Consider the following 12,987-nt stretch of genomic DNA (forward strand, 5'->3'; position numbering starts at 1 on the left):
TCATTTTCTATTTTAAAATATTGACCTGCCTCTCCGTGCACCATAACCCCCCTCAAGATATAGAAGTGCTCGACTGGGGGGTGTTTTGTTCGGTTCTCTTCAGGTGGAGAGAACAATGGACTGACATTATGTGAGCTGCCTCTTTAATCCCTCTTCACCCCCGAGACAGGTGCCATCTCAGCCCTGAGCACAGCCGCCACTGGGAGCCACAGAGAGATATAGATGAGGAGGCATACGCTGACCCCCGTGCAGCTGTTAGCAGTGTGAGAGACTGGACACGTTCCAGTGGCTGCTTGCACAAAGAGTAACTTAGCACAGTCGTGACGAAGTGTCGGGCGCTGCCAAACCCCCGAGCGGGGTCGTGTGGTCACTGGGCTGCGAGGCGGGGAGGTGGAGATGTCTGCATGTTGAAGGGCTCAGGGACTTGGCTGGGTGACTTCTAAACTGCTGCGCTATTTCAGGCTTAAACACTCGGAGGCAACAGAGGCACAGCTATCAACATACACCACTGCCAAATCCCCATAGAGACACAGGCCGACAGGGCAGCTGTCAGAGGGATCCGGCGTCTCCGAGGGCAGTGTTTGCATCAGGAGGCTCCACGGGCTGAGAGCACCGGGTTCGGTTCTGGTGAGTTTCTCTCAATTCAGTTGCTAGTTAGTTTTTCTCTGTGTCTCGGGAACATGGCCTCGTTTTAGACTCGGAGGGAGAGAAGAATAACAGGAAGCTGGAGGGAGAATTTTCCCGAGTTGTGTTAACGTTTGAGATAATGGCTTGAAAACTGAGCAGGGGATGTTATTGTGCAGAAAAATAATGTTTCATGTTTGTTTTTTCTTTTGAAATCTTTCAGCAGAGAAAGTTGTTTTGTAATGTACACGAGGATCTTCTTGATTTCTACGTTTCGCCAAAGAAATTTAAAAGCCGTCAAATTGTGCGAAGCAGCAAACGGGTGAAGACAGTGTCTCTTCTCTGTGCAGGTGAAGTGTTGTGAAGTGAGTGTGTCTAACGCTCGTGGTCGAGACAAAGCTGCAGCTCGTCCTTGCATGCATGAAGTCTCACCTCGCAATTCAGTTGACCACAGCAGACGAAGCTATTATCAGCCCACTGCTGGGATGGAGGAAAGCCCCCCTGACTTTGAAGTGGACTTCCACTGTAGATGCTTGTGGCCTTGACTTGACTTGACTGTCTTTCTTTTCCCCCGCAAGACATGCATGTGACTCCACACTGAGTCCAAAGCCCTGGGGACAAACAATTATATCGCACACATATGCACATGCACACACACGGACACACACTCCTCCGGGGGTTGGGTATTTCTTTAGCCCTAAGGCTCATGTAAGCTGATGTGGAATGCAGCACTTTTTTGGCGAAGGGGTAAGCAACTTGTTTAGATCACAGGACTGTGCTTTGTTCGCTGCAAAACACAATTATTCCAGCGGCTTTCATGACTTTGGGTGGGATTAATTGTGTAATAGTGTTGATTCCTCCAGTATATGACAAGTTATTGCTTCCAAAGCCAAATACCCTTAAGAACCCGCGGCATCCCGGTGTGTATAAATTCCCTAAACTTACACCAAAACTGATATTTTACCAGAACAGGCTCATATTCTAGGTGAAAACATTCAAACCTGATGGACGTTATTCTCAATTACCTGTGGACATTTCTGCATCCACACTTTCACTGAAAGTCATTACCGATTAATAATTAAAGACATATTTGGTGACACGTTATTGCTTTACTGCTCATTTCATGAACAGAGGAGTCATATTCACAAATGAATAAACATCCTCTTCAGCTTTATAAACATGTTGGCAAGTTGCAATGCCCTTCTTGAGAAGAGAAGTTGTCCAATGTTCGACTTCCTACTGACTCACTCTCTGTCCTGCAGTCTGTTTTACCGTAAATGATCATTTGCTTGAATGTGCTGGTAAACCAGGCTTTTGTGACAGTCCTTCTTCAGCTGGTGATCACTGTCTGTGTCGCAACAGGAACTTTCTGTCACTGCCGTGGACTGAAATAGTCAGTTTTAGAATAGATACGGTATTTCCACACATGTAATCCTCATGTGATTAAAGGACCATACAACACATGTTTGATGCGTGTGCAGTCGTGACAGCACCGTGGCTCCACGTCCGTGGGCAAGTGGCACAAAACAGACATTGTCTGTGTTTACATGGAAATATTCTGACTGTTGATCTTATTCTCACCAAGACCTTATTTAGATTATTTGCTAGTCGAGTGTCCCGTTCAGATTTCTGTTTACATGTCATAGAGCCGGAGTCAGATTATGACGCACGTCAAAATTACATTCACTACGTCCTACGTCCGATGTTAGACCCGAACCCAGGGGAAGTTTATAACTGTTGAGTGCTGTGAAGACTCTTTTGATTATTTCTTATCTCAAGTAGTGTATTATAATACTGGTGTCCACATAAATGTGTCTACTCAAGGTCTCCATGATAGATTTAACGATCTCTAAGAGACTCAGATTTGTGGTTTTGAAAGAAATCTCTCCAACACTAATTGATTGATTGGAATTGCAATGAAATAGGAAAACGTTTTCCTCTTGAAAAGCTTTAATAACATGTTCTCTCTGGCACCATCATCAGGTCATAACCTTAATTTGTCCAACAATATCTTTGCAAAGTAGCTTTTTTTATCATTTTACCCCAGATCCTAGATTTACATTTTATTTAGCAAAATTGCAGGTAAATATGCAGATAAAGGGAAAAGAGGTAGAAATTGATGAGGAGCTGCAGGTAGACACTGATTTCTTATGAGGGATAAAAAGTACAACAAAGACGTTAGAGATTGATAACAACCTTTGGGATTGATTTTCAACAAGTGTGCGTGTGTGTGGGTCTGAGCAGCCGCCTCCTCTGACTCAGTGCTGAGTGGGTCCTGGAGTCACATGGTTGCTTGTCAGCAGGCTGGAGGAGGAAACATAATCCTGAGGAGGAAGGCTGCTGTTATCAGTTGGTGCATGTTGGTCTGAGGGAGCTCTCAGCTCGACGAGGGGCTGGACTCGCCACATCTCTGACTCTCGCCTCTTTTGTCTCCCTATCTCTCTCTCCTCTCTCCCTCTGTTTGTTTTTCGTCCTGCACTCTGACCAGCACCGGGTTGCTCTTCACAGCAGAGTTCAGAATTGCTCTACAATGTCTGCGGTGGCTTCTCTGCAGTAAGCACACAAAGGTATGGTACAGTCATGGACTCGTTTCTTATGTTTCTTACCCACTTGTCTTGTTTCAATTGATCCTCTTGGTCACTTTGTGGATTTTCTGTGCAGTTATGGTCGATTTAATCTATTGTTCATGTTATGTAGGTCGTTAATTAGAAGAGCCGAGCTGCTGTTTGTCCGGTCCAATCAAATTTAACAGAACTCTTCCTGTTAGTGTCAAACTTTCTTAACAATCCACTTGATTGAGGAGTTGAGTTGAATCAGGCTCGGACGTGATGTGATGATGATGATGATGATGATGATGATGATGATGATGATGATGATGATGATGATGATGATGATGTGAAGCCACAGCGGCTGTAAACAAATCAAGCTCAACAGGTTGCACAGCGGAGAAACTCTCCAAATGCACCACTTGAGTTTTACAAGGCGCAAGATGCTTTTCCACTTTTATAAATCAGAAATTAGTGGCTTTAAAATTCAATGTTTTTGGAATTGATGGCTTTGATTGATGAATTATTGCGACATCAAAACACTTATTTCCTTATTTATCATCTTCTGCGTATATCTATCACACATACGATAAAAGTGTTTATTCCTGGAAAGTCACAGCAGCGTTCAGAATGTTCCTGTGTGTCACTGTGTGAGATAAAAAGACAACAAATTATCTCCACGTCACTTTGGATTATCACAACTACACAATCACTTGTTTTCACTCTATTTAATAATGCATTGTCCGCTCAACAAAAGCAAATCACTCACTCTTATTTCTAAACCCAGTTCTCTAAATCTGTTGTCGTCCTCCAGGCCCGTGTGTCCCAGGTTTGAACGTCAAGCTTCCGTTTCCACAGAGACGTTTTTATTGTCAGTTTGTGTATTTTATTGAACTGATCTTTAATTACGCCTCTCTGATGGAATTTGCAGACGAGCGTTCAGTCTGTGGCTGAACAGACACGAGCAGTGCTGGCGCCTGAAGCCGGGCCTGGGTTTGAGTGTCCAGGCCGATCACTGGTTCCGGTCGCATGCAGGCTGGTGTTGGCTCGTGAACTCCGTCCAGTTGTGTGACTGTCACACTCCTTTACGTTAATCTCCTCATGAGGAGGAATTGTGGACCTTCTCTCTATTTTTAACCCAAAAGGTCACATGAGATGACAGTAAAAGACCATCAAGAACCAAATTAACCTTTCTGACTCACAGGTCTTGACTTAGATTCAAACAAATCTGACAGCGTCTGGTCATATTTAACCTTTTGTGGGATGTTCAGTGGGGATTTTGTGCCAACTCATCACTTCCCAATGCTACTATGAGGAAACAGATGATTTCTTATTATGCCAGGCTAATTCCTGATGATTTATTTTCACCAATTCTGTCCTACTCCCCTTTAATTTTCTCTAAATACCTTTTATATTCTAAGTAAAAGCAGGACATTGGTCTTCCTGACCTGATCTTATGCCTACGTCTCAAGATATGAGCCATATGTCAACATTTTGATGACATTCAGCTGAACTTAGACTTTATATGATCGGACTGTAGATGGTGAACCACTGCTCTGTTACTGCAGAAGCTATAAAGAGCGGGTTACACACTGTCAGCTGTTAAATCAGTCAAATAGGATTAATATAACGGAGGAGTGTAAATCTCCTTGTTTGTTATTATAAGAGAGTTGATATCTTCACACACTTGACCTGGCTGTCATCTGTGATCTTCCCGTCCCCTCTCTCTGTCCCAGGGACAGATGACGATGAGAGCTCAGCTTGTTAGGCTGTCACACATTGAGTTAACTGTAATGCCCCAGGGAAGACATTTTGGGTTAGCTGGTTAGCTCAGGTGAATAGATCCAGGTCAATTTTTCATGTGTGTTTCAGTTAACTCTGTCCAATGTCCCAAAATATAGATACTAGAAACACGGCCATCTTTCCATTTTTAAACGATTATAGCTGCTTGTGACAAGGCTCCGTGTGTAGCAGTTGCCTTCTTCCTGTTTTCATACTTACTTCCTCCCTGAAGGCTAGTTTTCCCAAACCCTTGTGTGTGCACAATTTGGGGATGTGACTAAATCTAGCATGGAAAGGTTTTGAAGTCTGGAGGAAAAATACACGCCACACGCCTCGTCTTCCTTGAGGAACAGTTTGGAAGGTGTGCGCACTGCGATGACTCCTGGAAGACGTGATGAACTTCTTCCAGGAGAGACACTGAGCATATTGTCCTCACTTCCTCATGCAGCGTCAGCACTCGTCCACGTCCTTTTGGGCAATTCAGATATTACACAAGGAACAATCAGTTCTTTCTTTTGCAGCCCTCTGATTGTACCTTTTATGTTTTTAAATGTACGTGCCTACTCGGGCGATTGCGGTTGGTATTATTGTTTTCTTCTGATCATTATTGTTATCCTAACGGTATTATTACAGACATGCCCGGAGGTAGATAAGCTGGTTCCCATGGTTTTTGCCCAGGATCCCAGGGTTCTGTAACTTTATCCCTGTGTAGCCGGCCCAGCCTCCTCCACGCTGCCGGGGTCTAGGTTTACTGAGAAAGTAATCTCCGAGCACGCCGAGCTAATGTAGTGTCTCCTGTATCAAAATCAATACACGGATTGCAATGTCCCCAACCAGTTGACGTTGTTCTGTCGCACGGGAACAGCTGATGGTTTGTAATTAACAATTGGTGCGTTGATAAGTGGTTTGGCAGAGCAAACGTAGAGCGGTGCCAGAACGGTGTGCGGTGTGCTCTCAGTTTCGGGTCCCTGAGGAAGGTGATGTCTTTGTTTAATCCTCGTCTGAATACAAGTTCACTCTGTCCGGCTCCTTCGTGGTACCACATCTCTCGTCAGTGATTGTTCTTCAGTGTAACGTAGATAGAAGTCCCTCGCTGTCGGCAAGGTCGTTGATATGATTGTGCTCAGGCATCAGGGAAGCTTATCGTTTCTTTGATAGCTGCTGCCAGGGAGCTTGATTTCCAACCGTGACTCTGAAGAGGGCTCTACTCTGCTGTGAGCCTGGAGGGGAACCGTCGCTCTGTCCTTAATGTTACTGGAGCGACACTTTGAGAAAGATTTCACAACTAAACTAAATATCAGAATAACTCTGAAACAAGTTTCTTTTTCTTGTTTGCTTCAATTTGTTTAATAATATTGTGTTTAGCAATACATCCTCTACAATTTGGATTATTTTTACTACTATTACTTTTACTCATTCATGCAAATCTTATAGAAACTCAACAATAAATCTCAATTACATCAACGGTTATTTTATCAATGTCAATAAGTTATGTTACAAGTGTTTTTATTTGAATCTCCAATTTAACAATGAGGCGGTTTAGGGTTTATATATTATAATAAAAGATAATAATTAGAATAATATTAATTATCATAAATGACAAACATGGCTGAGTTGACAGCCGTGACATGGCATCATCTGATTGGTTTGGGGGCGGGACCCTCTATATTCTAAATCTCTGAGCTCAACTCATTACTTCTCTATGTTATTGTCGCCTTGTAGTATTTCCATTGACTTCTTATCTGTCTCTGGCCGAGTTTCTCCGGCTGCTGAGTGATGATTATCTCTCTTCCTGCAGTGCAGTTGTATAACGGAGACTCTGGAATGACCGAGGTGGAGGTTAGCTGAGGCGCGTGCTGTTGTGCTTATCAAAGGTTCCTCTACACAGTAGCACTGTGTTATCTGCCTCTTATCGGAGTAATGGTTAATGACCTTGAATGGCGGTGGGGAAGTTCTGCAGGTCTTCAGATCGTAACTCACACAATGACAAACCACGAGAGGGTCACTGTTTATAAAAGCCTGTGCCTCCTCTGCCGCTGTTGTTGTTATGTCTGAAGTATAATGCAACCGTCTGAAAGTTTTTCCACCACATCACAGATCTGACATTTAGCTGAAGCCATTAGTGTCTGTGAAGTGGGATCCCGGTCTCGAAGGTACTCGAGGGCCTTCCAGGAAATCCTGAAACTGTTGATTACTTCTTAGATGACTGGAGTCACAGTACGGACAGTGTTGGGACAGTGAAGTGTGTTTAGCTCGGCTTTGAATTTCAGCCCACTGGCTGTGACATGCAAACCTGACTCAGGTTCAAGATGTCCGACTTGTTTAGATGTCTGCAACCACGTCAGATAAACTGTAGGAATCAGTTCTTTGTATCCATGTAGAGGAGTGAAGAAAGCTCAGGGGAGGCAGCTGTTTGTTGGTCGATACGCTTTGTTTAAGACTGAAATGTGTTTATACAGCAAGTTGATAGATTGCCATGAAGTTTTGTAGCGACATCCACTTTACTTAGAGCAGAGGTTCCCAAACTTCTCATCCCCTGACCCCCAAAAATAACTGCACCACAACAGACAAGCAACCCCCCATTATCCAGAATGATATTTATTTCCCAGGGGGTCCCGACCCCTAGTTTGGGAACCGCTGTCCAAGAGGATGAACTGTAAAAACTCACTTTTCCCCCAGTGCCACAACTAGATCAAAATGTACTGTTACTGCAAAACTACCAATCCCATCATCCTCAGCGGTACTTTGTGTTTAGTGCTAATGAGTTAGCATTAAGCTCAAAGCACTAAGGTGTGTGGTCTCGTGGGTGAAAACTATTTTGCACAATACAATATAATCTTGATCATAATTAAGTTTTTATATTTCATCTCATATCCTTTTGAGGTTTATGATCCTTTGAAAGTAACACACTTGTATATTTCCATTCGATGCTCTGACCTGCTCTGCACCAATGTTCTCTTCTCGCTTGTTCCAGGATATTTTTGCCGTGAGATAAACTGTCCAATGTCTTTGCCTTAAAATCTTATCCATGTATGTTTATAATCATCCATGTGTGTTTATGATCATACTCCTGCTGCAATGTCCTAATATTGAAGATTGTGGTGTAAAAGAGGCTTAAGGTCCTATATTGTTTACCAGATATGAATGTGAACATCCTGTGAGCCCAAACTCAGACCTTAAACCTCAAATATATTATTTTAATTTCAAATCCAATGTTCTGTAATAAACTGTACAGCAGTCCTTTCACTTCTTGGTCACGCTTCATATTCAGAGATTACCTGCCCACAGCTATATTGCTCTGCCTGTAAGTTATGAATCTCCGGCTTCATGTGAGCTAACTCTCGGATCTGTGTCTGTCTCCAGGTTATGCTGCCCAAAAGCTGTCTGAGTCCCAGTGAGAAAGAGAAGGGCTAAAGCCGCGCGGATCCACACCAGCTTTCCAGATCCTCTCCAGCAGCAACTCCACTGCTGAGCCATGAGCAACCCCGGCACTCCCGACCAGATCACAGATGCCGTGGCCTCGGTCATTCACAATGTAAGTCCTGGCCTCAGTCTGTCCAGTCCGGGCACCGCTATCAGCCGCACAATGGAACGCTTGAGCCCGACTCGGTGACCAACCAGGTCAGGTTAGATTGTGATCGTTTCATGGACTCCTCAGCTCCAAACCTGCCTTTACTGTGGTTCGTATTCTGCAACATTTACGCTGCCTCAGCTCTCTCCCTCCACTCTGGCATCGCAGTGTGTACTTTGGATGTGCCGATCCCTCCGAGGTTATGTACGTACAAATCTAGTCGCCTCTCGGAGCCAGGTCCCTGATGCTCTTATGACAGCAACATTAAAAAATGTTCAGAATAGCTCCAAAGCTATTCAGATCCGCACAGAGAGGGACGCCTGTTGAATTATCCCTTTTCATTAGAGCACGGGAGAAAGTGAGCTGTCCCACAACTAACGCAGTTTCCCTCCTCTTCTCTTTAACTTGACGGGCTGCCAGAGGCTGGAAACGCTAAAGTAATACTGGCGCACGGTAATGAAAAACATAATTGCACGGCTGCGTGGTGGGATTGATGTGATATAGTAAACATGGCTGGCAAAGCCCAGGGGGGGGGCAGCTGGTCAGCGGCCAAGGGGAAAGCTGCATTCCTCCACTCGAGATCTCCACAAGAAGTTCATCTCCGGATCATTAAGATACTGAGGCCGAAAATATCAAAAGCCTAAAGGAAGAATCCACACAGGGATAGTTTGATTTTGCAAAGATATCATCAGTTTACAGTGTTTAATGAATTCCAAGAGTTATTTTGCCTATTTTATTCCAGGAATATTATTGTGTTTTCCTTTCTGATTCACCACCTCAAACCTCATGCTCTCTGACTTGAGTTTCCCTGCGCTGTCGACCATCAGGCGTGGATGATCAGTCACTGTGCTGTTGGCTGAATGAGACATAGAGTGATAGAGGCTTCTTGGAGAGATGATAAAGTGACAGTACATTTTCTGATTGAATCGTCCTGTTCACGGTTTTCCCTCGGCAGCATCAGCATTGTTCTGCTCTTCCCTCTGACCCCATTTCGAGGAAACGTGAGCTTTCTCTTAGCGTAGCACTTTTTGTCAGTGCTCTGTCAGTTGCTTCCTTTCCCCAACTGTCCACCCTGGACAGCCCCAGCGTACACGCTCTACCTGCTCCGGAGTCTGGAAGGGGCTCGGCCACCAGACAACATGTGTGTTGTTCGAGTTTGTAACATTATCCCGGCTGTCAAGGAAGAGAATGCAGAGTTTGTTGGAGGTGGAAATGGATCCATGACCGCGGACCCACGATGGATGTGCAGAAAGACAGAAGGGTCATTGATCTAACTGTGTCTAACGAGTTGTTTTGCCCTTTTAACACAGAATGACACCCTCTCGTTATGAATGGGGCTGTTTAATACCCTTTATTTCCTCCTATTTTCATCTTGAAACTAGAATGGCAGTCAGCAGAGCACGCTCACAGTCCCCTTATTCATTTCTACCTGTTTCATTCATCAAGATCTATGACTGTTTCCCAGGGAAATTGGTGAAAATCCTTTTGTCCAGATCCACGCCAAAGCTCATTGGGTTATTTTTTGACATATGTCCACGAACAAACAAAGGGGGGGGGGGGCAACAATATGTCAACAATATCAGGCACAAACTTAACAAACAAAAGAAAAAAATGCAAGTTTAGAAATTAAAAAAGAAAACGCTGTGATGATGTCACGACACATAAAAAGCAAGGTTAGATGCTGTAAAGGTCAGCAAGGCCCATCCTTGTGCAGAACATCCCACAGCAGCTAAGTCGACCTTGGACTTTTAATTTTTTCACGGTGAAGGTGTTGAATGACTCCCTCAGGGATGTTCTTTCAGGCCTGTTCATAATCTGCATGTCTCTATAGCTAATTATAGCCGGGAAAGACAAACAACGTTCGGAGACACAGTGGACGAGAGTGTGACTCGGCTTAATGAGACTCACCAGCAGGAAGCCCTGAGTTCAAGAAGCTCAGTAAAGATAAAAACATGTTTGCTCTGTGACACTGGCCTCGCAGTTATTGGCTGTTCCTCTCGCCTCCAACTGCACCAAGTTAATTATTATCTCCTTAACAATGTGTGTTGTGTGCGTGGCCGGGGAGAGTTCAGACAATCCTGTTTAGATTTTTCAGCATTGTGAAACTGAGTCACGTCTTCTCCCTACCCTGAAGATCTGCCCCGGTCATGTGACGTGGGGGAACTGGAGTGGGAAACGGATTCCAGGAAAGAGGCTGCAGCACTTCTACCTTTTGAATCTTGACACCAGAGAATCAGAAACAGTGTAGTTTTCTATCTATGCTCCAAGCTGCAGCTCTGCTCCTGTGTGTTATATGATGGATTATCTTTATGCGTTGAAGGTGAGTGTGTTCAGTTGCAGCGTAGAGGACTTCACGTGACGTGTGCGTCTAAAGCATGGCTGGCTTTCTGTTTGTGCGTGTGACATTCAGTTTCGCTCTTATCATCCCCGGCCAGTCGTTATACATTATCCTGAATAGTGCAAATAGACGTTTTTCTGAGCCCGATGTGTATCCTGATTCTGCTTCTTCAGGTGAATTTAACCTCAGCACGAACTCTGACGCTGGTTAACGTTCAGTCCAGTGCTCGAACCTCTCCGGTGTCTCTTTGCTTTGTCAACAGCTGAACGACTTTCCCCAGTTATTAGTAAGCTAAGGTTATAATTAAAACTAACCACAGTTGACTTAATGTGTCACTGATTAGTCCCCCCCCTAATGTCCGCATGCAGGTGGATTACGAAATATTTCCCAACAGGAGAACAGAACACGTTTACCTGTGATTTTTAACCATGTGGTGACAAACTGAGAATCTCGGAAACATTCCAGATGAACTTCAGATTTTTGAAAAGTGACGAGCTGCCAGTAACTGTGTTTTGTTTGTTTTAGTACAGATTGAACAAACATTGATTTGGAGTGATATTTATAATTGTGTCATGCACATTCTGTGTCCAGACTTAAGACATAATTATTTAGAATGAGAGCAGAAAAAAGAGAGAAATCAGAAACCAGAGCTGCATAAATAACAATAACAGAAAAATAAACACTATTTCCCCCAAGATTTAGAAATAAAGATAAAGCCAACGTGTGTAAACAGTCAAATAAAACGATCATTCCAATCTGCCATCATCTGTGCACCAGAACATTTGTTCATGTAAAATAGATTTTCTAAACTCGTCATAATAAGGGCAACACGGAGGGGAAACGCGATTTGTTCTCAACTTCTCTAAATTTACACGATTCAGGAAACTTGTTCTCCTCTGTCAGCAGGATTACACAATAAACTACAGAATCGATATCCATGGAAACTTGGTGAAAGGGTGGAACATGGGCCAAGAAAGGACTTTTTTAAATCTTTGTTTTCTTTGGCATTGCAAGATTAGGTGCTTTTGCGATTTCCCAGAGAATTATTAGTGGATCTTGATGGAAAAAATTAGGCGTGAAATCAATTATTGTGTCTAAATATAAATCAATGTTTAGTGGATTTAAATGTTGTTTCATAGAGGAGGGGCTTTATTTACCTTTCCATTTTTTGCCTGGTTTAAATGATTGTTTGTTCAGCTAGATTAGACCAAAACAACTGAATGGATTAGGTTTGGGATTCTGCTTTGTCACGGTGTATCATCATCATCTTCATATCTCCATCCATTTATGGTTCAAGTGTATCGGTGACTCAGTGGGGATCAGTAGGTTCACACCCCCCCTCGTCTCTATCACAACCTCATGTACTTCCTGTGACGTGCGTGTGGTCGTCTCTGCAGAATCTTCTGACTCAATTATATTATCACATCTTCGGCTGAGATAAAAGGGGAGAAAACAGTATCTCAGGCGAATGCTCTGTTTGTCTTTGGCCGAAAGTTTAGATTTGATTTGATTTTTAGCTGAATAAATAGTAGAAATGCAATGGGAGGAATTGTGACCATCACTGTTTGTGTAATGCACAAGTGGGACAGAACTGGGTTAAACCTCTGTCGCGTGTAATCATAATCAGAAGCCCTGAGCCGCTGGGATCTGCTTGCAGACTGGTGTTAAGATATGAAGTAATGCAGCCACTCATCAGTCACACAGTCCGACGCCGTGATCACCACAACATTCCCGCCCTATCTCACCCTTTCCCCTCCAGTGCTGACTGTGTGGGATTGGAGACGACCTCACGACACAGATAATCTCCCTCTGCTCCGTCACCCCGTGAGGAAACGCTGACACTGCACATTCACAGAAACTTTTGCTCCTTCAGAAGATGAACTTTTCATTATCTTTATTTCTCTACAGATTGTTTTACAGCTGACTTTATTCCTTGGGTTGAAATTTCAAGTGCTAATCTTGGCCATTTTAGCCATCGAGCTCTAGGGGTGCTGACATTTTTGCATAAACCATAAGGGTTCAAAAGTGTAAATGCATGACAGTAGGCTGAATCGTTGTTTTTATAATCTAATGCATCGATTGGATGAGTGTGGTGAATGAGCCTCTTGAAGTGTATTATTGAATCA

At 43.6% G+C, this 12,987-nt stretch overlaps 1 protein-coding gene across 7 annotated transcripts in view; it reads left to right on the plus strand.

Moving 5' to 3' along the window:
* The window catches only part of slc4a2b (solute carrier family 4 member 2b), a 31,824-nt gene that overhangs the window by 3,576 nt on the left and 15,261 nt on the right, over positions 1 to 12,987 (plus strand). For 2 of the 7 annotated variants that reach the window (XM_053412448.1, XM_053412449.1), the window contains exons 1-2: positions 2,166 to 3,191; positions 8,316 to 8,487. In XM_053412448.1, coding sequence (XP_053268423.1) covers positions 8,428 to 8,487 — 60 coding nt within the window. In that variant the 5' untranslated portion in view covers positions 2,166 to 3,191; positions 8,316 to 8,427. Of the gene's footprint in view, positions 1 to 461; positions 628 to 2,164; positions 3,192 to 8,315; positions 8,488 to 10,402; positions 10,844 to 12,987 lie in introns of those variants that run through there. The other 5 variants (XM_053412445.1, XM_053412447.1, XM_053412446.1 and 2 more) reach the window with 4 other exon arrangements.

This window comes from Pleuronectes platessa, chromosome 20 (assembly GCF_947347685.1).
Source record: "Pleuronectes platessa chromosome 20, fPlePla1.1, whole genome shotgun sequence".
Taxonomy (NCBI): Eukaryota; Metazoa; Chordata; class Actinopteri; order Pleuronectiformes; family Pleuronectidae; genus Pleuronectes; species Pleuronectes platessa.